Here is a 21,189-nt window from a genome sequence, read left to right as displayed (position 1 = left end):
TCTGGAGTTCTGGATTCCGAATGCCAAGTCACGGGATCAAGCGAATGTCACACGACATTTGAGCCTCAAGTGGGTCTGATGTAAAGTAAGAGGGTTGCACATGTTTTGTCTTGCTGCTTTTTAATTCCGGGACTTGAGTGGGAATGTTGTAGGCGCGCATGGCGATTAATTGAGGAGGTAGTCGGGTCTGGCGATGTGAATAACAAAGTGGTGCGATCGCTGCTGGCAGCTAGCATGCGGCACGTACCAATTTCCTGTCCCATGGGGTCTCCGGTCATGGAAACGAACCAGCAGGGGGACAATGGAAAACTCTGCAGATTGCGCCCAAGTTCTGCATCCACGTGTCGACCCGCTTGCCAACCCAGTCTCACGCTTGCTCGAGACATCGGGCCGACAACGAGACCAAGACTGAGGCTCTGCGCGTGGCGTACGCACGTACCCGAGTGTCAAAGCGTTCGCATTGAGGCAGGCATCCATGTTGAGGTCAGGCCTGTCTCGGGTGATGACCAAGTCAGGCAAAGGTGATGTTGGAGATGCCAAGGGTGCCAACGGAGGTGGCTAGCCGTGAGGGGTAAAATGGGGTTTGGCAATGCCACCTTCTGGTTGTGGAGCTCCACACCCCGACCTTGTTCTAACCCGGAACCTTACGCTTTGCATGCCATGGCCAAGCCAGCGAGTTGCCGTCGTCGCATGTGACGATACATTGATGGGCGCTCTTCCCAGCAACATGGCAAGCAGGGCTCGATATCCGGGCCGTGGTACTGTGTAACGACTTCGCCCTCCTACAGCATCGCTCGCTGCTGGAACCACCGAGATACATCGAGAGTAGGTAGACATCTCGACGGAGCTCTCGGACATCTTTTCTCGGCACGCTATCAAACTTCTACAGCGGCCTTCTTGGCTCCAACGCTGCCAGCAGCGGCCTCCGCACGCCGAGTCGACCGGCCTGTACCTACCTGAGGTTCATTGGACTACGCGGCTCTGGGCGAGCGTGTCAGCTCTGCATCACGGATCATGCGGTCAAGAGGTGGCGTCCTAGAGGGCAATCGAAACTCTGGTTGTCGGTGGCTTGGACGAGTAGACTGCCCTCTACGGTTGGTTTGTTGTTGAGGTTGTGCAGCGGATTACCCGCATATTCATGTCATCGTATTCATGCACTCTCCCCCGTTCGTTCTCTTGCGCTTCTTCTGCGCTTCTTCTTTATCGTCACCTTCTCGAAACCGTCCGTCGCATTGTCGAGAGGCGTCATGTGGTTCGCGAGCATATACCGCTCCGAGCAGCGCGCTTGGCCTACGTAGCATCGAAACATGAAAGAAATCGCCGCGAAGCTTTCTGCTCGCTTGGCGCCGGCCCCCCAGCACTGCTTTGTCTAGCTCAACTTCCGAAAATGGTCCCTATTGGCCGTCCAAAATACCCTGGATGCTCGTGCTCTGCCGCTGACCTGGGTGGTCACAGGCTCGCACGTTGACAAGACTCTTGGATCTGGGGTATGGCCATCGGCGAAGGCGAATCGAATCATTGATTCCCGGTCCGTTGCATCACTAGTCTACCAATCGCGCAATTGCACGCGAGGTGCACGCGCCCCGGGGCGGCGACTTGGGGAATAGTGTGCTGATGCTGGTCGTTAGCAAGGTTGGCATGTTGTGGGCCTGCATTATGAGGGGAGGGATAAAGAGCTGGTGCGCGCCCAATCCTACTGGGGTGTTTCGAGGACGCGACCTTTCCGTGGACAACACTTCCTGAAAGTCTGCTACCATCACCAAGACGTTCACAATGGGCAAGCTCATGCTCTCTCCGCCTGAGGGCACGCCTGGCAAGGCATGGTAAGCTCTATCACTGTTGTGTTGTGTATCTGGTCTGACAATGATAGGCCCGCAATCCTCATCGGCCTATTCGTCGCCTTCGGAGGTGTTCTTTTCGGGTCAGTGGCTTGAAGAACAACACACAACTGTCATCGATGTCTAATTGAAGAATAGATATGACACTGGCACGATCAGTGGTATTCTGGCGATGAAGTTCTGGCTCCGAGAATTCTCTACTACACCCGACCAAACTCTCACAGCTGCCCAAGACTCCCTCATCGTGTCCATCTTGTCCGCTGGAACCTTCTTTGGCGCTCTCACCGCCGCGCCGTTCGGTGACTTGCTCGGTCGTCGATGGGGTCTGATGGCCTCTGCCGGTGTGGTCTTCAATCTCGGTGTCATTCTCCAGACCGCCGCTACTAGGCAGCCCCTCTTCATCGCCGGACGCTTTTTCGCTGGTTATGGTGTCGGTCTTGTTTCTGCTTTGAGTGAGTCGCATACCTCATCTGCGCTCCCGACGTTTGGCCGGTTGTGGTCGATCGATCCACAATAGCGCCGAGAACGCGTGGCTCGCCCGTCTGGGGCTTTGTTCATGGGGTAGAAACTGACAAGGATGTAGTTCCTATGTACCAGTCCGAGACTTCGCCAAAGTGGATTCGAGGTACCATTGTCGGCGCGTACCAACTCGCTATCACCATCGGTCTGTTCCTGGCAGCTATTGTAAACAATTCAACCAAGGACCGCGAGGACTCGGGCTCCTACCGCATCCCCATCGCGATACAATTCCTGTGGTCTTTGATTCTTGTCATCGGGTCGGTACTTTTGCAGATTCACTTTATCACTGCTAATATGAAAGCAGTCTTTTCTTCCTTCCCGAGACCCCGCGTTTCCTTATCAAAACAGACCGCTATGATGAAGCTGCGAAGTCACTCGCAAAACTGCGTCGTCTGCCCGTAGATGACCCAGCCATCATCGAAGAGCTCAATGAAGTGCAGGCCAATCACCTCTATGAGATGAGCCTTGGAAAATCTACCTACGCCGACTGCTTTAAGGGAACGCTTGGCAAGCGTCTTCTTACCGGTTGTGCGCTCCAGGCTCTGCAGCAGCTGACGGGTGTGAACTTCATTTGTAAGTCGACAAAGAGCGAAAGTGGTATGGTAGCATAGATGCTAACGAAATGCAGTCTACTACGGCACCCAGTACTTTGAGAACGCAGGTTTCGACAATGCGTTCATCATTCAGGTCATTACGAACTCGGTGAACGTCGCTTCTACCTTCCCTGGCCTGTACTTGGTCGAGAAAATGGGCCGACGCAACCTCCTCTTGATGGGGGCCATCGGTATGTGAAGTCGTGAGCATACATGTTTTTTGTGCTAATTTTCTGCTAGGAATGTGCGTTTGCCAATTTATTGTAGGCGCAGTTGGTATGACGGCCGATTCTTCCGTGGACTCCGGCAACGTCAACACTGCCGCCCAAAAGGGCGCTATCGCATTCGTCTGCATCTACATTTTCTTCTTCGCCAGCTCTTGGGGTCCTGTGGCCTGGGTCGTCACCGGCGAGATGTTCCCGCTCAAGGCGCGTGCCAAATGCCTGTCCATGACCACCGCAAGCAACTGGCTGCTCAACTGGGCTATCGCGTACTCGACACCATACATGGTCAACGAGGACCACGCCAATTTGCGCTCTAAGGTGTTCTTCGTCTGGGGTAGCTTCTGCTTCGTGTGTATCGCTTTTGTGTAGGTCTAAACCATCCTCGCTCAGAACATAGATCTAACATGTGTCATAGCTACTTCTTGATCTACGAGACCAAGGGCCTCACACTCGAGGAAGTCGACGAGCTCTATGGCGTTGTCAGCCAAGCGTGGAAGTCGAAGCAGTTCCGCCCACAAGTCCAATTCTCTGAATTGGACACCCTAGGTGCAGATGGACACAAGCTGAGCTTAGCCGAAGTAGGTGCGCACCAGGAGAGGAAGAGGAGCATCCACGACGAGCCGCAGGTTACGGAGAAGGTTTAATCTTTAAGCCTAAAAATATCCGTGTGATAGATGTAAACAGCCGAGAATATTCTTTGGGGAAGAGAAGGGGAGAGAGTGGGCGCATTTGTTGATAATGGTGTGGAAGGCACACCTAGAGTGCGGTTCGGGGCAGGTGTTGTGCTAATGCATACTATAGAGACGATATTCAGCCTCTACAACAATTTTCCCATCTTGCTAAAATTTACTATACACGAAATTCGTATATAGGCTTACATTGATTATGTCCGCATTGCCTCCTCTCCGTCTTCCAAAAGCGTTGGTCGTGCGCGACAAAAGCTTGGTCCTGTCCGAGTAACCTAGCCGTTTGCACACCGCCCGCTTCTAAGCGCGGCGTCGAATGCACTTTCCTCCCCTACACATTGCTCCAAATACGCACCTACCTACTCTCTAATTATGGCTCTTTGTCCCGGTCTCGTCTGGCTTGACCTTGGACATCCATATACACCAACAACCCAGCTTGTTGCACACATCTTACCTACCATGAAGTTCACTACCCTCATCTCCACCCTCCTCCTCATCATTCTCCTCACGACGCCTTCCCTCGCCTGCAAATGCATCTCGAAAAAGGAAGGCACGCCGGACTACACAACTACCCGACGCGCTTGCCGGAACAGCGTTGGTCTCATGGTCGGCACAGACTGTGATGCGCACTCAATATCAGAAGCCCTGGGCAACTTTGACTTCATATGTGAGACTCGTGCGTGCAGGAGTAATTGTAGTTGCTCGGTGGGTTGCGCGTGAGTTTGCAAGTCGTTATAGGGGAATGGGTATGGGGTTGTGCTAATGAAGGGTAGGGACGTTGAGGGTGATGACAAGGGGGTGGATGGCTATGCTGGCGAGGACGGGTGTTGGGATTGAGCTCACAGCGAAGGCCCGGGAGGTGCAAGGTCATGAGTAACTGACCGAAACATAATTGGCAACAACTTGTCTTCCTCAACAGCATCAACCTCACGAACGTCATAGCTCTCCAGCGTGGGATTTCTGCGTGTGCGAACACTAAGATGGATCTCGAGTAATTTCACTGTTTGTATGCCAGCTCGAAGCACCCTCCAAACGCTCGTCTGTTCATTCTTACAATATAACAACCCATCTTGCTTCACTTCTTTCATCACCCACAACATCCCTCTCACCCACACATCTCCTTTCCACACGAACAAACCATCACTTCCTGTCCATAATGAAGCTTCTACCATCCAGTCTCGCCCTCCTCCTCACTCTCCTCGCCACCTCGTCCCTCGCTTGCAAGTGCATCAACAAAGACGGCGGAAAACCTCACAATGAAGCCACACGGCGCGCCTGCCGCTACGCTCGCGGCCACTTCGTCGAGCAGGGAGAGTACACAGACTGCATTGCGCACTCCATCAGCGAAAAGATGAGTGACTTTCACTTCCGCTGTGAGACGTACAACTGCAGGAGTGATTGTAGGTGCCCCCATGGGTGCTGAGGGTGTGGTATGTTTGACTATATTCTCAATCGATGATTGAGTACTGATGAGAAAGACTCTCGGACCTCTGTGGATGGATGATGAGGTCTGGGGTACTGCATGTGGGGATGTGTTGGAGTTGTGTGGTCTTGGAAGGAATACTTGGGACTCAACTGGGTTCGTGTTGACGAGTAACAGTTACCCATCGACTACGTGGTTGGCGCTGTTACGGCTTGCTCTGATTTTTGATTACCAAAGAGCTGGAGCCAGTGCGCGAATGATCTTAGTACCACAGAACATACTTCTATCACAGGTCACAGCGCGTCTCTGAGTATGGGCGTTTTGCCCTTGCAAACAGCTTTGATCGCCATTATACCGAGACTTCCGCATGTGAACGAGGGTCCATGGATGCTCACTGAACATGTGACTGTGAATGTACAGCTGCCACGATATCAAACATACGCTAGTTCATGCAACATGAAATGATGCGTCACATACTAGGAAATCCATGATCATGTATGACTACTTCTCTACATGTTTCGAAAACGATATGGAGGGTTATTGGATGTGAGGGTTGATGCATCGTAGCAGAGTAGGCCAATTTGCAATTCAAAGGTAGTCACGTGTAGCCCGCATGATTCTGCACACTCAAGCGTAATGCGTCGATGAAAGTGCAGTGAGATGGAAGTATATGGATGGGATGGAACGATGGAGCCGAAGATAGTAAGAGCGAGCGAGACGGAAGCCATCCAGCTAAGCCAATTCGGGAAGCCGGACAGCATTGTCGGCATCGGGCCGAGGCCCCATTCAGCACGGCCGCAAACAACAATTGACATTCGCGCCCTGTCGTCAAAAACATGTCGAAGACGTCAAATTTTCGATGTTAGTTTTTTAAAGGCAGTACAATTTAGTAAGTATTTAGATTGAGTTCTCCATCTGTATTCGCCGCTAGATTCATTACATGAGCTATATTCGTCGCACATTCCGCAACTTCTATCCCATCCATCGCCACACATCATTCAGGACTGGCTTATCCATCACCATGTCTACTCTTGCCAATCCCCAACAATACCTGGACAATGCTCGCATAGCACCTGAGGTCTTCCAATTGCGGCCTGATTACCGTGCACTCCTCCTGGTCATCACAAATATTCCGCCTGCACCTAGCGACGCGCAGAGCGAGGCACTTCTGCAGGAAGCTGAAGCGTCCGCCAAAGCGACTCTCGCGAAGACACCAGTCACCGATATCCCTCATGTTAAAGCCTGGCGAGAAGCTTATACCGCATTTGGTGCCAAGCCAAAGAAGACTCAGAACAGCCTCGAGGCACTGACGCGCCGCGTGGAAAAAGGCCTACCGCGCGTCAACCGTTTGACCGATATCTATAACGCCATTTCTGTGAAGCATCAGATTCCGCTTGGCGGCGAAGATCTCGACAAGTACTCAGGAGCACCATTTTTGATCCGTGCAAAGGGCGATGAGAAGTTCGAGATGAACTCGCGAGGGGAGGTGGTGAATGATCCTCCGTCTCAAGGAGAGGTGGTTTGGTGCGATGACGTTGGTGTCACCTGTCGGAATTGGAACTGGAGGCAAGGCCCTAGGACAGCATTGACGGATGAAACCACAAATGTGTTGATCATCATGGATGCATTACAGCCGTTCAGTGACGATCAGTTGAACGCTGCAGCGGAAGAGTTGAGTCAGGTCTTGAGCGGATTGTCACCAGAGGTCAAGGTCTTGCGTTGCCTGTTGAAAGCATGATCGTCTCGTCTAGACAGTACATTACAAACAAGATACCAAAAATATACAACTTTTAAATGGCTCTACGTATTTTCCTCGATGACGAACTTTTGCTCGCAGGGTACATGCATCTCCGTGGCGTACAACGATCGGGTTGTAGAGATGTTGACGGTAGACGTAGCTGTCTAGAAGGTATTTATTACAAACAGTCAACATTCGAATGTATGGAACCTTTCCATGCGGGGTTCACTGCCAGATGCGCCGTGGGGCAAGATTTGCCAATCGAAACCTGCTGATTGGTCAGATGTTTGCAACGTGCTGTCCCTGACAAAACCCACAGACGCTGTACGCGCCGCCGCTAATAGCCGCCGTTGTCTAGACTCATACCACTCATATGTATTACTTCTAAGTGTTGGTCTGTTCAACACATCAGCTCCAAATCGCAGTTTGTAACTTCAAAATGTATCTCCGAGACGTCCACGCCGAGAAACACATCCCTACCTTGTATCAATTTATCAAGGAAAACCCACTTGGTCTCCTGATAACGGCCCTCGATTCAAAGACCTTCCAGTTCCTCCAGTCCAGTCACATTCCATGGGTCTTGGACACCCCTGAAGATGACAAAACGAAACTCGGCACTCTTCGCGGCCACATAGCACGAGCAAACCCACAAGCAAAGTCATTCACCGAAGTTGCGAAAGAGGCACGAGAAGGCCAGAACAACGCGGACGGTTCACATTCCCTTACTCGAGACGTTCTCGTCACTTTCAATGGCCCAGCTCATCATTATGTCACGCCCAAATTCTACACCGAGACCAAGCCAGCGAGTGGAAAAGTGGTACCTACCTGGAATTACTCGGCTGTCCAAGTTTACGGTCGCGCAACCATCTTCTACGACACGAAAGCCGAGTCTACCCACACCTTCCTCAACAAGCAGATTCGTGACCTGACGAACCACAATGAAGTCGAAATAATGGGTAACAAGGAGAAGCCCTGGGTAGTCGAGGATGCGCCAGAGTCTTACGTTGAAATATTAAAGAAGGCTATTCTTGGTATACAAATCGAGATCTCAGACATTGGAGGCAAGTGGAAGATGAGTCAAGAATTGCCTGAGGGAGATCAGCAGGGCGTCATCAACGGATTTGCGAAGCTGGATACTGAGCTTGGAAAGGACATGTCGGAGACGGTGAAGGCAAGATGCACAAAGAAGGAAGCGAAGGCTCATGTAGTCCGAGATTAGGTGCCTTGGTAGCTAAACTCAATATACATATTACCTGCAAAGTACCGAACGACCACATCTCCGCATGAGAACGCTCACTACCTACGCATACTTGGTCGTCGACCATAGGCGCTCTGGCTCTGAGACCCATTGGCCTCCATTGAACCAGGAGCAAACTGATTGTCTCTCCCGCTCCCATGTTGACTACTTCGAATAGATGCTGGGCCTCCGGACCCGCCCCCTGACTGTGTCCTTGGCCCACGCAGTCCTCCATTGAAGGCGTTGGGATCCAAACCAGGCATACCTGCTCTGTTTCTGCCGCCCCTTTGCGCAAAGAATTGCGGCGAATCGGTCTCGTAACCATAGAAGTTTCTTTGCGTACCTCCTAACCTAGAGCTGCTATGATGGCTCCCGCGTGGGTTTTGTGTCCGGGCCCTACTCTGTTCTTGCTGTGTTTGGAAGGGTTGTGTTTGGAAGGGTTGTGTTTGGAAGGGTTGTGTTTGGAAGGGTTGTGTTTGGAAGGGTTGTGTTTGGGAGAGTTGTGTTTCGAAAAGCTCTGGATGCTTTCGGCGGAGAAGCTGCGCCGCGTATGTTGGATCAGCTGGAGAAGCAGTGTAGTTGTAGAAGCCGGCCCAGGGTCCCTCCCTCCACCTTCCGGGGTGCGAGTTGCGACCCATCCTTTCTAGTTCAGCTTTTGACGGTCGGTCGCCCCTAGGAACCATCATGAAAGACTCGTCATCGAAAACGAGCATGTCCATAGCACGTTTGCTGTCCTTCCTCTTTCCGAAACAAGGCATTATTAATATGCAGATGTTGCCGTTGATGAACTGTTTTAGGTTTTTTGAAAAGTGGTATGGTTTGACGAAAATATTTTGAAAATCTGTAGATTGTAAACCTAGCATATATATTTATTGGCGGATATCTTAGCACTTGGGAATTAATTGAACGCCAATGTCAAACAGTTGTTTGCGAATATAAGAACCGTCACTTCAACAGCCAACTCGAACATCAAAGCAGATTGAATAAGTGTCGAAACCATTACATTCCATTTCCAGGGGACCTGATTACGGGCCTATGTGAGTCAAAGAAATCTGGATTGTATGACCTCTTCGGAACTTCCAAATTGTATGCTGGCAGTCGAATTCGAATCTGTGGTTGCACTTCCTAAAAGTTGTAAATGGTTTGATGACCTGAACACGGAATCAGAATAGGCAATCTAATGCTCATGGTTCAGAGACGCGCAATATGTGAAAGAGGTAATCAATGACAATATTGAGAGTTATAGCTATGAGATTCCATAAGATCTGCGACAGAAGCGTCCACGGGTCTCAGTACACGTTGAGAATGTACAGCACTGTTAAATAGATTGACCGCACATCTTCGCCAAAACAAAGCCCTCTATATTAGCCCCGTTTACGAGATGATCGCTTTCCTGAAGGCCGGCCTCCCTTCGATCCGCTTTGTCCGCTTTGCGGAACAGGCAGTCCGCCTGCTCTAGAACCACTTTGCATGTTCGATCGCCCACTTTGGGCTCCACTTCCCATCATCCCACTTTGTATTGACCGTCCCTGTCCACTTCCCGGGTGATTGAAGGCGTTAGGATTAAGACCTGGCATACCCGCTCCTCCTGATCGATTGCTCCCCTGCCCAAAGAACTGCGGCTGATCTGTTTGAAAACCACCAACCGTCCTGTTGCTTCCTCCAATTTGGGTGCCGAACTGTGCAGGAGGTTGCTGAGAGCCTCCAGCGTTTGGGTTCGCGGCTGGAACTTGGCCTGACGCCCCTGGACCCGGTTCTTGGGCCTGGGTACTGGGCTTTCGCGGTACATAAGCCACCTTCTTACGTGTCTTCTTATCTCGGATATAGTCGCCCTCGCGCTCAAACGCGTGCTCCCCCTTGATAAAAACGGATAATGTGTGTCTACAATTGTCAGACAGTGTTCAGGGCGAGATGTTTGAAGCCCTTAGGCTCATAGGTTTTATGTGGCCGAAGATATATCTACCCCATGATGTTTGATAGTTTAGTTTTCGTAAATATTGCAAGCAAAGTTGTTGTATCGTATAGCAAAGCTTTTGGTAGTAGAGAGAATGCTCTTTTTCCATGTATTGGTTCTTCATCTTTCAATATCGTATTCCATGACTGGATCAAGTCTTCATGCCATTTGCCTAAATCGCGAAGGTCACGACAACTGACGTGGTATACGGCTCATTCCCCGATTATCACCCAGAGATGTCTTTCCACAGCCACTCATTCACAAAGAACAGTTGCCGGAAACTCCACACTCCGAATTCTTCCAACAATGCATACCCATTCACCGCACTACTCGCCAGCAAACCTTCACCCAGCAAGGTATCCGTGGCAGAATTTGCCTTCGTGCTACCCTCCCACTCCACAGCGACCTCGTACAAAGGCCTCCTACGACGACTTCCGCTGCTCCCCCACTGCTGCTCTTCAATCTTCTTCGCACTGTCCGCTAGCTTCTCCAGAAACGGGTTTCCCTCCTCCAGCTGCTCATACTTCCTGATGAAGATGCCAATACGGATGATCTTCGAGGAGAGCAAGTTCAAATGCATAATCCTCGCCCACATCAGGATGCGCTGATCATTCAGGTCTTTGTCGCTTCGATGCTCCTTCGTAATTTTGAGCCGTTGCCATAATTCATCATCTTGCATCCGGCGCAGGAATCGTATGTCATGTCTAAGTCGCGAGTGCAATGTCAGTGTAAGTCAAAACAAGCTGAGTAATTATCTGTGAACAAGTCTTTTGTCGGTCAAAAGACGCAACCTCGTGTAACCGCGGATTGACTTACGGTATACGGTGGAAATACTCTGCGGCAACGATAAGACACGGTGGGCCGAGCTTCATTGTCTTGATCTCGAGAATTGGTTCTGCTTCTGTGGCGATCTGGCGGCAAGTTTGCAAAATTGTGCGTTCGACGTAGCGCAGGACGAGTATGACGACGGGCTTGTTTTTGTATACCTGGTCGTTGGACTCGCCTCGGTAACCGGAAATGTACTTGGTGCGGGCGGGAAGCTGCTCATAGATGAGGCGACGGATGTGTTTCGGAAGACAGAGGAACGTAAGATTCAGTGCGCGGGCTGTTTGCCTCGATGATGATGATATGGGGGTGATGCTGGTCTTAGCAGGTAGAGAGTCTGGATTTGACATAGCAGACTCTAATTCAGCACAGACCTGGAGTGAGGTCTCCCAAAGCATGCGAGGAGAATGATCCTTATTGCGTCGAGCTAAGGAAGTATGTGGTATTTGAGTGAGCTTTTCGAGAGAGAGACAAATGTCAATTTTAAGGGTTTCCAGCCGCAGGTTGTTTATGTTTGGTTGCCGGGTGATGCCACATACGATTCACTCGTTGGACACTACGGGCTACAAAGGTTGAAAATACAAAGGGGAATTGGACAGGAACAAGGCATGTACCAGGCCTTAAAAACAATATTATCGAGCAATATTGAAGGGTCTCATTGAAAGCTGCAAGACTTGTGGGCATGTTTGTGTACATTGTTTAGCGAAAAACTATGTCAACATTGACGACCTTTCAAATCACTTGTCCGTAGACCGCGAGGCAGTATGCTACATACGAGACGTGCGTATAATTGGATGAGCTTCTACCGGTCGAAGGCAAGGCACAGTAGCCGACGGCTATCTGAATGTGTACACCAGTCAATATATGCTATTACGACACTGTTCTCCCGAGATCGAGTTGAGTGTCTCGCGTCCGCCTAAAATCTACGGCACAACGCAACAGAGGAACCCATTGGGATGCCGAAACACAAACAGTTCACCAAGCCAGAATTCTCCCGTAAACCTCCCAACCTCGCATGTACGACCGTAAAATATATTCCCACTGTCTCTGCTCTTCTACTTCGAGACCACACTACTTGGCATACTTCGCGACCGCACTACTTGATATACTTCGAGACCACACTACTTGATATACTTCGCTGCCAATATTCCTGCTCAAACAGCATCACATTGATCTCACCTGGTTTGCATACCTTCCTCAGGCTGCGTGCTACTGCTCTGTATCATAGGTGATAAAAGCGACAGCGGCGAACAGTGACAGCGAGCGCGGATTGGACCTCTTGAACTGTTCGTATTACTGTAGCACTGATGACACCAGCTTTCATGATATATAACTACGGCCTCGCTTGACGGCCCGCATAATGGCTGAAACGTAGACGAACGCCACGCGAGCTACTGCCAAAGATCAGCAGGACACTTTACACTAGCCTTCACTCGTTGTAGGGAAGGCAAATATCAATCGAAAGCTACTGGGGAGAAGTAGGACTTAGTCATGTCCATCCGTCTCGTTGCCACGCCAATTGTTGTCCCACACTGGCACCCACGACCCACGACGATCACCTTTGACCCGGCAACATCACCTCGAGCAACAAAGCAAGCTGAAGACCTTTTAACCCGCTTACTCACTTGGATTTCATGTACTTACTCACACATCTCGCGCATCCTCACTTCCACGGCATCACAATACGCGCAAAAGCACTCGATTGTGTTAAGACAATATTCCATTGCAGACTCTTCATCTATCCAGGCCCTTGCAAACCAGAGGACCAGTACTAAACCAATACTGGGAAACGCCTCTCAATGCAAAAGACTTCATCACATCCAACAGATAATACAAGAAGTGAAGACAAGACACAACACTATCCTCAACACTCCCACCAAACACGCCGCCGAATTTTACCGTACGCAAACATAGCAACGCAACCACCACCAATGGACAAGAGTATAGCAATCCGCTGCAGCAATCGCAAATACGCCGAAGCATCCCAAGGGAGCGCCATAACACCAGAGAGCAAAGTTCCGCCATTGAACACGGATACAAGCGCGAAGAATCGCCGTAAGCGGGCGCACAGCGCATGTGTACAAAATTAAGTCGTATAAACAATGACCCACGGCCGGTTATAGGAGGGAGTCATAAAGTCGGAGACATCGTATCGCGTAAAACATAAGAAGAGTCTAAAGGGGAACGAGGAAGGGTCGATTGTGCTTGCGCCGGTTTCACACGAACAAGAGATCCCGGAAAGCCTGAGGCATATACATGCCCACGAAGAGGCCGTCGAAGATGCGGAAGGTCCCTGCAAAAGGCCGATTGATGGCAGAAGCTGCACGCGCCTAATAGTGGATTCGAACGACTCAGGCGGGCATCTGAGACACTGGAGGGAATTGCTGCATGGCGGCGGCAAACTTGGCTTCAATGTTGTCGTCCAGGTTGATCCCACTATCGTCAAGAGCGGTGTCTTGAGAGAGAGCAAACTCAAGGTCGAAAGCTTGTGCTGCAGTCATCTGTCGGTGTTGGCCTAAACATCATTGATCAGTATGAATAAGAGAAAGAGAAGCGATGGGAACAACTCACTGTCTGGATGCGACATGTTGCTCGGTCCGTGCATAGAAGCACTACCATTGCCACCCATGAAGGACGCGCCAGTACCGAACTCTTCGCTGCCAAAGCGGCTTTGATTCTGACTTCCACTGCTGCCAGTGGCCATGCCAGCATTCATCGACTCACCGAGCATCCCTGGAGAACTGGGATCCGGAACAGGGAATTGGTGTGACAGAAAGCCTCCCAAAGATGCCAGCCAGACGGCCATCTCATCAACAAACACCTTGGTCAGCCACCAGCCCTGGAAGCTCGGCCCATTCTCAACAGTTATCTCACGCAGTATGGCTGTACTGATTGCATTTAGAGTGTGGAGTACTGTGCGTGCTGAAAGATCGGGAAAGCGAGACGGAAGCCTAGTGAGGAACGCCGCAATCCGATCAATGACAGTTTCTTGCAGGATATCGACAGGCGGATCTGGAGTCGAAATTTGATAGAAGGTCCCATCAGGTAACCACATTTCGGACTTGAGTGGAAGGAATATGGCACGAATCTCTTTAGACAGAATCTCAGCCACTAGCTCATGATTGCACGAGTGCGGCAGTTCATTCTCCAAGATGCGCTTGATGTTAACATATGCCTGGTAATCGCCCCACATACGATCACGGTTCTCGTCCACGGTCAACATGACAGCTGCGGCGTGTGCCGTGGAGTTAACGCGGAGCATCTGTCGGAGGAGATGGGAGAACACAGTTGCAGGTTCCAGCCTAGCCGCTAAGACAGTTGCGGGGAGGTTCTGGAAAGCCTTGCTGATGTGGGAATGAAGCAACTTCCAGACATTGTCGAGGAACTTGAGGACCGGTGCAGGTGCGACTTGAAGTGTAAGTTGGGCAACATTGCGGATCATTTTCTGGTACATCATCCAGTCACACTCGCGAATCCATGGGCTGAGTTTTTCCATGGCGAAGAGCTTTGCGACAGGTACTGTCAAGGTTCCTTGGAAAGATGTGAAGAGCCGAAAGAACTGCTTCTCCTTGCAGAATCGCACAGCGTCGACAAGCGAAGTAATATGGCTCTTGTACAGAGCTACAAGTGCTTCCGAGGCATCTGGGTCTGTTCCTTCCGGGAGGTACGGCAATACATCCGGCATAACAATCTCCAAGGGATCTCTTTCCACATTGTTCAAAAGCTCCGGAGTAGGGAACCGAAGCTCGTACTCATATCCTGCAGTCTGCGGCGAGTGGATGTCGGCATAGCAGCGGCCTTTCGATGAGTTTTGTGGGTAGTAATTTGTTGTCGAATAAGACTGTTGTTGATGAGAAGGGAATGCGGCAGTATCGGCGGACATGCGCGGCTGGGAAGCGGAGGAATCGTGTCGCTTCAGGGGACCGCGCGATGTCGGAACACGGGGCATCTGGCGCGGAGGTTGGGTCTCGTCATCATCAACCATCTCAAGGTCCACGTAGTGGTATTTGGACTCTCCGCGAACACCGAGTCGCCTAGTCTGGATATTGGGGAAAATGACCCGTACCAGCTTGCCAAAGGAAGCAGGATTTAATGGCACCACACGCTCGTTGGCGCATCGGCTTGCATACTTGGAGAAGACACGGTTTCGTGGTACTGACGTCTTTCCAATGGTGCAGGCCTGCTGTAACCAGAGCATAGCGAAGAGCTGTTTCGATTTCTCTGATCTTGAAGTGCGATCTGTGGCAAGCACTTCCGCAGCGACCTCCTTCAGCTTGCGGCCCATGTTGTGCCGAAGCATCTCGCGCAGCTCTTTGTCATTCTGAGCGGTAGGCCCTCCAGTCTTCTTCTTCTTGTCTTCTACCTCCACGGGTGTCGCCACGAAGTGCTGTTGCTCTACCGGAAACTGCTGCGATTGTGATTGCGTTGATTGAAAGGATTGGTGTGCGTTGGGGTCGATGTGCTGTAGGGGCAAGCCGTGCGTCGGGCCTATGCCATTCTGTGCGTCTCCCACGTAGCCCACTAGCTGGTGGACTGGGTCCATAGCTACATTCTCTTGCTGGCTCACATGTTGGGCGGCCTGTAGAAGCGGTCCTGCAAAAGACGAATTGTACTGCAGCTGCTGATTGAAGGAGACGGGTGGCGGAGTGGGTTGGTGCTGGCTGCGCTGGAACTGGGCTTGGAGGTCGTGCTGGTCGAACGAATGGCGGCTCGTGGTGGATGCGCTGCTGGTCGGGCGGACACCGACAGCGCTGCGCACCGAAACAGACGCGCTCGATTGCGCGCGGTGATTGCGGGCGGTCATGGGAGCTGTTACGCTGTGGTGATGTGATTCGGCGCGGCTCCTGGTGGGTTAGATGTCGTGTTTACAAACAATCCTTGTGTGATGGCCGGTCTTGCTGCCAGACATTCGCTGAGGGGCAATCACAACCTGCTAGGAGTGTCCCAAGAACTGCACAGCTGGTGGTAGCTATGGGTGTATCCACAAGTGGCGGTCCACAGTCGATCGAGTACGAGCTGCAATGAGCCCGTTGCTGGGGAGATTCGCGATGGGGGCGAAACCGTCGAAGATAAATAGGCAGCGGTAGCGATGGACGGAGTAAAGTCAAGTATTAGTTATAACATCCCGCGGGTCCAAGAAATGAAGCGTCGTGAAGCTGTTCGGGAGGATGCGCACGGCAATGTTTTGGCTTTTGTTGATGCTTTGTTTGGCGAGGAAACGGCTAAAACGCTTACCTAAGTCCCGTTCCAACCTTGCAAGGATCGCAAGCGGACTCGCACGTGACTCCACCCAGACCATGGAACTTCGAGGACGAGTAATCATTACATGTGCGAAGCATGAGTGCAAGCTGTTAAAATACGTTTGGATTCAATTAAAAGGAAGACTATGCGTAGGAATGGTGTTGTGCTCTTATCGTGCGGCGGCTTTCACAGTCGTGCACTGTGACCGCTTGAACATGTAGACGCAGTATTGATATCACGTTGGAGTGTGTTACAAATCATAGCAACAATAATCCCATGGCCAAGAATACGTTCACTTATGCGAGTTCTACATTCGTGTTGTTGTTGGCGTTGTTCAGGGCGCCTGTCCGCTGGCTTGTGAAAGCTCGGGTGACGTCGTTTCCTGGTTTGCTTAGGCGATGACGCCGTGCCCCTCGCACAAACACTGTCCACTCCGAGTCTCCATAAAGACACATTCACACGCGCCTCGTACCACTCCACCTCAGCCCTCCCCAGTCGCCGCATAACGCCCACATACCTGCTTGCAAGGCCATAAACTTCCAACTAACACTATGTCTGTTCAAGAAAAGGCACAAGCTCACCTGTCGCAGCTCGACAAGGAGGTACGTCCCTCTTTTTCAATACCACACCAACGCGCGTGCCTGGTGGTTCCAACCTGGTGCATACAGCGCTGAGCTTGCGAGATTAATGTTCTATGTTTCTGCTCATCCTCGCGGCTCTCCCGTATGCTAACAGACTGTGTGCGCAGCTGTCGAAATACCCCACCCTGAACAACTTCGAGAAGCAGACATCGGTGCCCAAGGTCTACGCCATCCTTGGTCTCGTCGGCCTGTACTTCTTCCTCGTCTTCTTCAACATTGCTGGTGCCCTCCTCGTAAACCTCGCTGGCTTCGCCATCCCCGCATACTACTCGTTGGGCGCCCTATTCAGCGCCAGCAAGGTCGATGACACCCAGGTACGTACCCGTAGCACGCGGCAGTTGTCGCAGCTTTTGTGTTATGGAATATGCTAATATAACTGCAGTGGCTCACGGTACGCATCCTCGTTAATGCCCCATCCTCTGCCAATTACCCCGCTCGGCTATCAAGAACGTCATGCTAACGCGCCAGGGATAGTACTGGGTGACTTTTGCTTTCCTCACGTAAGTAGCGAAAACCGACGGATTTGTCTTGTATACTGACCGACATAGGGTTTTTGAGAGTGCCGTAAACGCTGTTTATTGGTTCCGTAAGTCTCCGGAGATAGAAGGTTCGAAATCCGTAGCTAACAAATGTAGCCTTCTACTACACCTTCAAGTTCGTCCTAGTCCTCTGGATGGCTCTTCCCCAGACTGCGTACGTCTCGTACTTCTGAGTGCATGAGCAACAACTAATAACATGCAGCGGTGCCCAGATCATCTTCCGCTCCTTCATCCAGCCGGTCTTCTCCCGCTACTTCTCCGAATCCGGCTCGACCGCCGCCAACCTCCGTGCTCAGGCCGACTCTGCTGGCAAGCCGCATGCTTCTTAAAGAGCTGGTAGACTTGCAAGTTTCTGACAGCCGCACCTACCAGGGCCCAAAAAGCCGTCTGCTTCGGTCAAAGATCCCTCGGTGGCATGTGCGAAGACTGCGGCTGTCGCAGCTTGGTTACGATGTGTTGACGATACACGGGTTTCACGCACGGCTGAGAATATGGAAAAGGCTAGGAATACTGGAAATGGGCGGGGGTTCACGATTGATATCACTATCCCGTGATGTCTATGATACGAATTGGGTATGTCTTTTGGTTAGGTTGACCTTATGTAGATCGCGTCTGGTGGTAATGTTATTGTTGTTTCATCAAAACTAGAGAACCTGACGTACTGCTGCTGTGTCTTTGTCTTATCCTCACTCTATCGGCTGTTCCTTTTCCCTTCCTTCTTTCAGCGTTGCCACGTTGAGTACCAACTATCTCGGATAGAGAGGTTGACAATCTATACTTAGGTGTCATGGTAAGGACCCGCTGATGGACTACCTGGCAGAAGGGCGGACGGAGACTCTGTCGAAGGACAAAGAGGGGACGGAGAAACTGAGCAAGCCCTGGAGAGTCTTCCGGACAGATGGGGCAGATGGGGATTGCAAACATATCTATTATCCCCTCCCCCTAAGAAAAACTACTGTTCTATATGTCTCCCCAGGTATCGCCTCTAGCTGCCGCCTCTTTTCCTAGCCATGTAAGGGAGACGGATGCTTGGAACCAGGGTTGTGTTAGGTCAGAAGTTGCAGCTCCGACAGGAGCATCGGCAATCATCGAAGGTCTTCCGTCACCCCAATTTCTTCTCTGTCGACGACTGATCTTGCTGCCTCAGAAGATTGCTACCTCCTAGACCCGCGAACGCTTCCTGATAGGTTCATCCTCATCCCACAGTTCTTCCACACGAGCCGCGGTCTTAGCTTCCCGTTCTTTCTGCTCCTCCTGGACCACTAGTAGTTGGTCTCTTTCCCCCTGTAGTGCGGATATATCTTGTTCGATCTGCCCTAGCTGCTGGTTGCTGGACGCAACCTCGTCCGCCGCAATCTTCTGCTCGGCTAAAGCAGTCCTCAGGTCAGCCCAGCGGTCCGTACCTTGCGCCAGCCGTCTCCTCTTTGTCGCCTATGTTTGATTAGCAAATACCATAGAGTGTGTTGCAACGAGACTCACCCCAACGCTACTATAGGTAGCTTGCTCGCTCAGACTCTGCGTGGCGGCCGATCGGCTTGAAGGACGGGACTCTGGCGGACGGTCTGCTTTTTTGACTGCTTGCTGAAGCCTACGGCACGCTCGCGTAAGATCATTAAGAAAGTTTTCCGAGAACGGGATATGGGGTTGTTCCACGTTACTCTTCTCTATGAAGACCAACTTCACGACGGCGGCTAAGTGCTCTTGGTTGAAATCCTTATCCTTGAACTCGTCTCGGAGTAACATAGTACTCCAATGCTCACTGATGCAGAAGCTCGAATAAGTCTGGCTGTCGGCGTGGTATGCGCTGAATTCGACTCTGCGAACTTTATTATTTTTCACGAGAAAGGCGAACACATCGACGGTCCTTTCGTTCGTGTTCGCAGTGCCGATGTAGAGCATGGACGCACACAAGGCTGTCTGATTACACGGCAGACTCAGGTTGCCCTCGTAGTACTCGAGGTCTAAAGTACTGGGAATCTGTTCAAGGAGGCTTGCATTGCAACCCAGACGTTTTTCTAAAGCCTTCAGTTCCTGACTTTTTCGACGGCGCGTTGTTCGTCCGTCCCTGCCTGACGAGTTGGCGGTTCTTGATGACATGCGTAGACGAGTACCTGTGGTAGGTACCTTAGGTATCTACCTATGGGATTATGCCGCAGGGTCAGTACGAAGTTACATGACATAGAAGAAAGGCCAGCCGCTCTCGTATACGTACCTGTGACTTCTGTCGTACTGTGGATAATTGATGGTGTGGGATGATGATCGAGTGGCGTAAACTGTGGGAGAGGATTGGAAAGGAAGCTGTGGGCAAGAGCGGACGACCTAGATAGAAGCTCGGCTAGCCGACAGAGCCATAAGGGAGAAAACTAACATGTGGACCAACTCGTGGTCGCGCAGGTGACTAACAAACTGAGAAGCAAACGCAGCAAGGCAATGCCCCTGGTGGAGAACCTCTCAGTCAGCGACGGCTGCCCGGCCGCTGGACCGGCTATCGGACCAGCCTCTGTGCAGCCTAACCGATTAGCAAGCCCTAGGTAGGCGTGGAGACAACAAACGCACTCAATGGCGGATGGAATGCAAGGGAAGTATATTGGTTCCCAGTCACCGGTTCGTTTGGTCTGAGGTATGGCATCTCCTAGCCCCATCCGTATTATACTTTTCACTTCATGTTAAATTCTCAATTGTATACCATAGCTCGATGTTGTCAGACTTTGGTTCTTTTCTAGAGTTGGAACAGTTGATCAAAGAGACACGTAGGGCAATATGCTATCGTAGAATGAGCGCCACGGTATGACCATGGCTATAGTGAGACACGGTAATAAGCTATATGGGTAGTAGATCTCTGTATGAAACAGCTTCTGTCAAGTATTCTCTCGGGTTGTTTTCGAGCTTCGCCAGATTGTCCATGGTGCAGCCGGCAAATCTCTTAGGCTTACGGTGGAAGGTACATCAATTGTGGCGTTTGTGATGAGTGGAACTAATAGGTTAAAGATACTAGGCGGACCGGATTTCAGACAGTCAGACCCTCCAAACATTCATCAAGCCATGCCAGCGCGGAGCTCTAGGTGCATAGCGGAGCAACAAACGCACTCGCAGGTGGAGCAGCCGGTCGCATAGAAACCAACTGATCTAGTGTCGTTAGTATCTCACCGCTAATTTGGTAAAACGAGACATTCCATATTCATGGGCGGTCTGGTATGTATCAATTATGCTTGATATGATCTGAAGTATTGTTCAACTTCCTTCAACTGAAAGTTACAATCGACAGATTACCCACATTTTGATAAATGCATTTCATATGCAGCATTGAGTCCATGAAAGGGAACACCTCGTTCGCATTAAGGTATCCTGGATTCGCTTTGCTCTCCCATGCCGCTTTGGGATGCTCGCTAGGCTGTACATGGCGGTTGAGGATTTACAGTGACTACCTATAGTCTACGCGAGTGTTAGCATTGAGGCAGAAGGAAATTATCTATCAGTGATAGATAATATCCGTCCGGTATTATTAGCCTCAAAGCTGCCCACAGCTCATATAGATACTGTGTGCATGATGAAGTGTGAAGTCGAGACTAGTGGGGCCGTGTGACGAGAGCCAAGCCGCTATACACAATAGGCTAGAACCTCATTTCACTCCACCTCATCGCGAGCGTCGTGACTGTCCCTCTACGATCATATTTGCGTCGTATTGCCATCGCAAATCCACAATGATTGTATAATCTCGCCAAAATAGAAGC

General features: G+C 51.0%; 7 protein-coding genes across 7 annotated transcripts; 4 read left to right on the top strand and 3 right to left on the bottom strand.

Annotated features, from left to right (window-relative positions):
• Nucleotides 1–1,773: 1,773 nt before the first annotated feature.
• On the top strand, nucleotides 1,774–3,818 carry SNF3_1 (Plasma membrane low glucose sensor; the record flags this gene model as incomplete). Its single annotated transcript, XM_056214189.1, has 8 exons — nucleotides 1,774–1,823; nucleotides 1,871–1,921; nucleotides 1,977–2,290; nucleotides 2,422–2,614; nucleotides 2,662–2,930; nucleotides 2,986–3,141; nucleotides 3,191–3,539; nucleotides 3,590–3,818. The coding sequence occupies 8 exons, from the start codon at nucleotides 1,774–1,776 to the stop codon at nucleotides 3,816–3,818; spliced, it is 1,611 nt and encodes a 536-aa protein (XP_056071456.1).
• A 2,405-nt stretch (nucleotides 3,819–6,223) lies between these two features.
• Nucleotides 6,224–7,021, top strand: N0V89_005411 (uncharacterized protein; the record flags this gene model as incomplete). The annotated part of the gene is made up of 1 exon (XM_056214188.1): nucleotides 6,224–7,021. The coding sequence occupies one exon, from the start codon at nucleotides 6,224–6,226 to the stop codon at nucleotides 7,019–7,021; it is 798 nt and encodes a 265-aa protein (XP_056071455.1).
• A 439-nt stretch (nucleotides 7,022–7,460) lies between these two features.
• Nucleotides 7,461–8,240, top strand: N0V89_005410 (uncharacterized protein; the record flags this gene model as incomplete). Its single annotated transcript, XM_056214187.1, has 1 exon — nucleotides 7,461–8,240. The coding sequence occupies one exon, from the start codon at nucleotides 7,461–7,463 to the stop codon at nucleotides 8,238–8,240; it is 780 nt and encodes a 259-aa protein (XP_056071454.1).
• Nucleotides 8,241–9,713: 1,473 nt separating this feature from the next.
• Nucleotides 9,714–11,387, bottom strand: N0V89_005409 (uncharacterized protein; the record flags this gene model as incomplete). The annotated part of the gene is made up of 4 exons (XM_056214186.1): nucleotides 9,714–9,787; nucleotides 9,838–10,139; nucleotides 10,527–10,916; nucleotides 11,029–11,387. The coding sequence occupies 4 exons, from the start codon at nucleotides 11,385–11,387 to the stop codon at nucleotides 9,714–9,716; spliced, it is 1,125 nt and encodes a 374-aa protein (XP_056071453.1).
• A 2,001-nt stretch (nucleotides 11,388–13,388) lies between these two features.
• On the bottom strand, nucleotides 13,389–15,841 carry N0V89_005408 (uncharacterized protein; the record flags this gene model as incomplete). Its single annotated transcript, XM_056214185.1, has 2 exons — nucleotides 13,389–13,552; nucleotides 13,609–15,841. 2 exons carry the CDS (start codon nucleotides 15,839–15,841, stop codon nucleotides 13,389–13,391), a joined length of 2,397 nt encoding a protein of 798 aa, XP_056071452.1.
• A 988-nt stretch (nucleotides 15,842–16,829) lies between these two features.
• YOP1 (ER membrane protein DP1/Yop1) lies at nucleotides 16,830–17,787 on the top strand (the record flags this gene model as incomplete). Its single annotated transcript, XM_056214184.1, has 7 exons — nucleotides 16,830–16,880; nucleotides 17,027–17,233; nucleotides 17,302–17,310; nucleotides 17,394–17,419; nucleotides 17,468–17,505; nucleotides 17,555–17,612; nucleotides 17,661–17,787. 7 exons carry the CDS (start codon nucleotides 16,830–16,832, stop codon nucleotides 17,785–17,787), a joined length of 516 nt encoding a protein of 171 aa, XP_056071451.1.
• Nucleotides 17,788–18,619: 832 nt separating this feature from the next.
• N0V89_005406 (uncharacterized protein) lies at nucleotides 18,620–19,555 on the bottom strand (the record flags this gene model as incomplete). The annotated part of the gene is made up of 2 exons (XM_056214183.1): nucleotides 18,620–18,889; nucleotides 18,938–19,555. The coding sequence occupies 2 exons, from the start codon at nucleotides 19,553–19,555 to the stop codon at nucleotides 18,620–18,622; spliced, it is 888 nt and encodes a 295-aa protein (XP_056071450.1).
• Nucleotides 19,556–21,189: the final 1,634 nt, after the last annotated feature.

The sequence above is a fragment of the Didymosphaeria variabile genome (genome assembly GCF_027946475.1).
Source record: "Didymosphaeria variabile strain IMI 356815 chromosome Unknown scaffold_4, whole genome shotgun sequence".
Lineage (NCBI taxonomy): Eukaryota > Fungi > Ascomycota > Dothideomycetes > Pleosporales > Didymosphaeriaceae > Didymosphaeria > Didymosphaeria variabile.
Note: the sequence above shows the minus strand (reverse complement) of the source record. Positions and strands in the feature narration are given on the sequence as shown.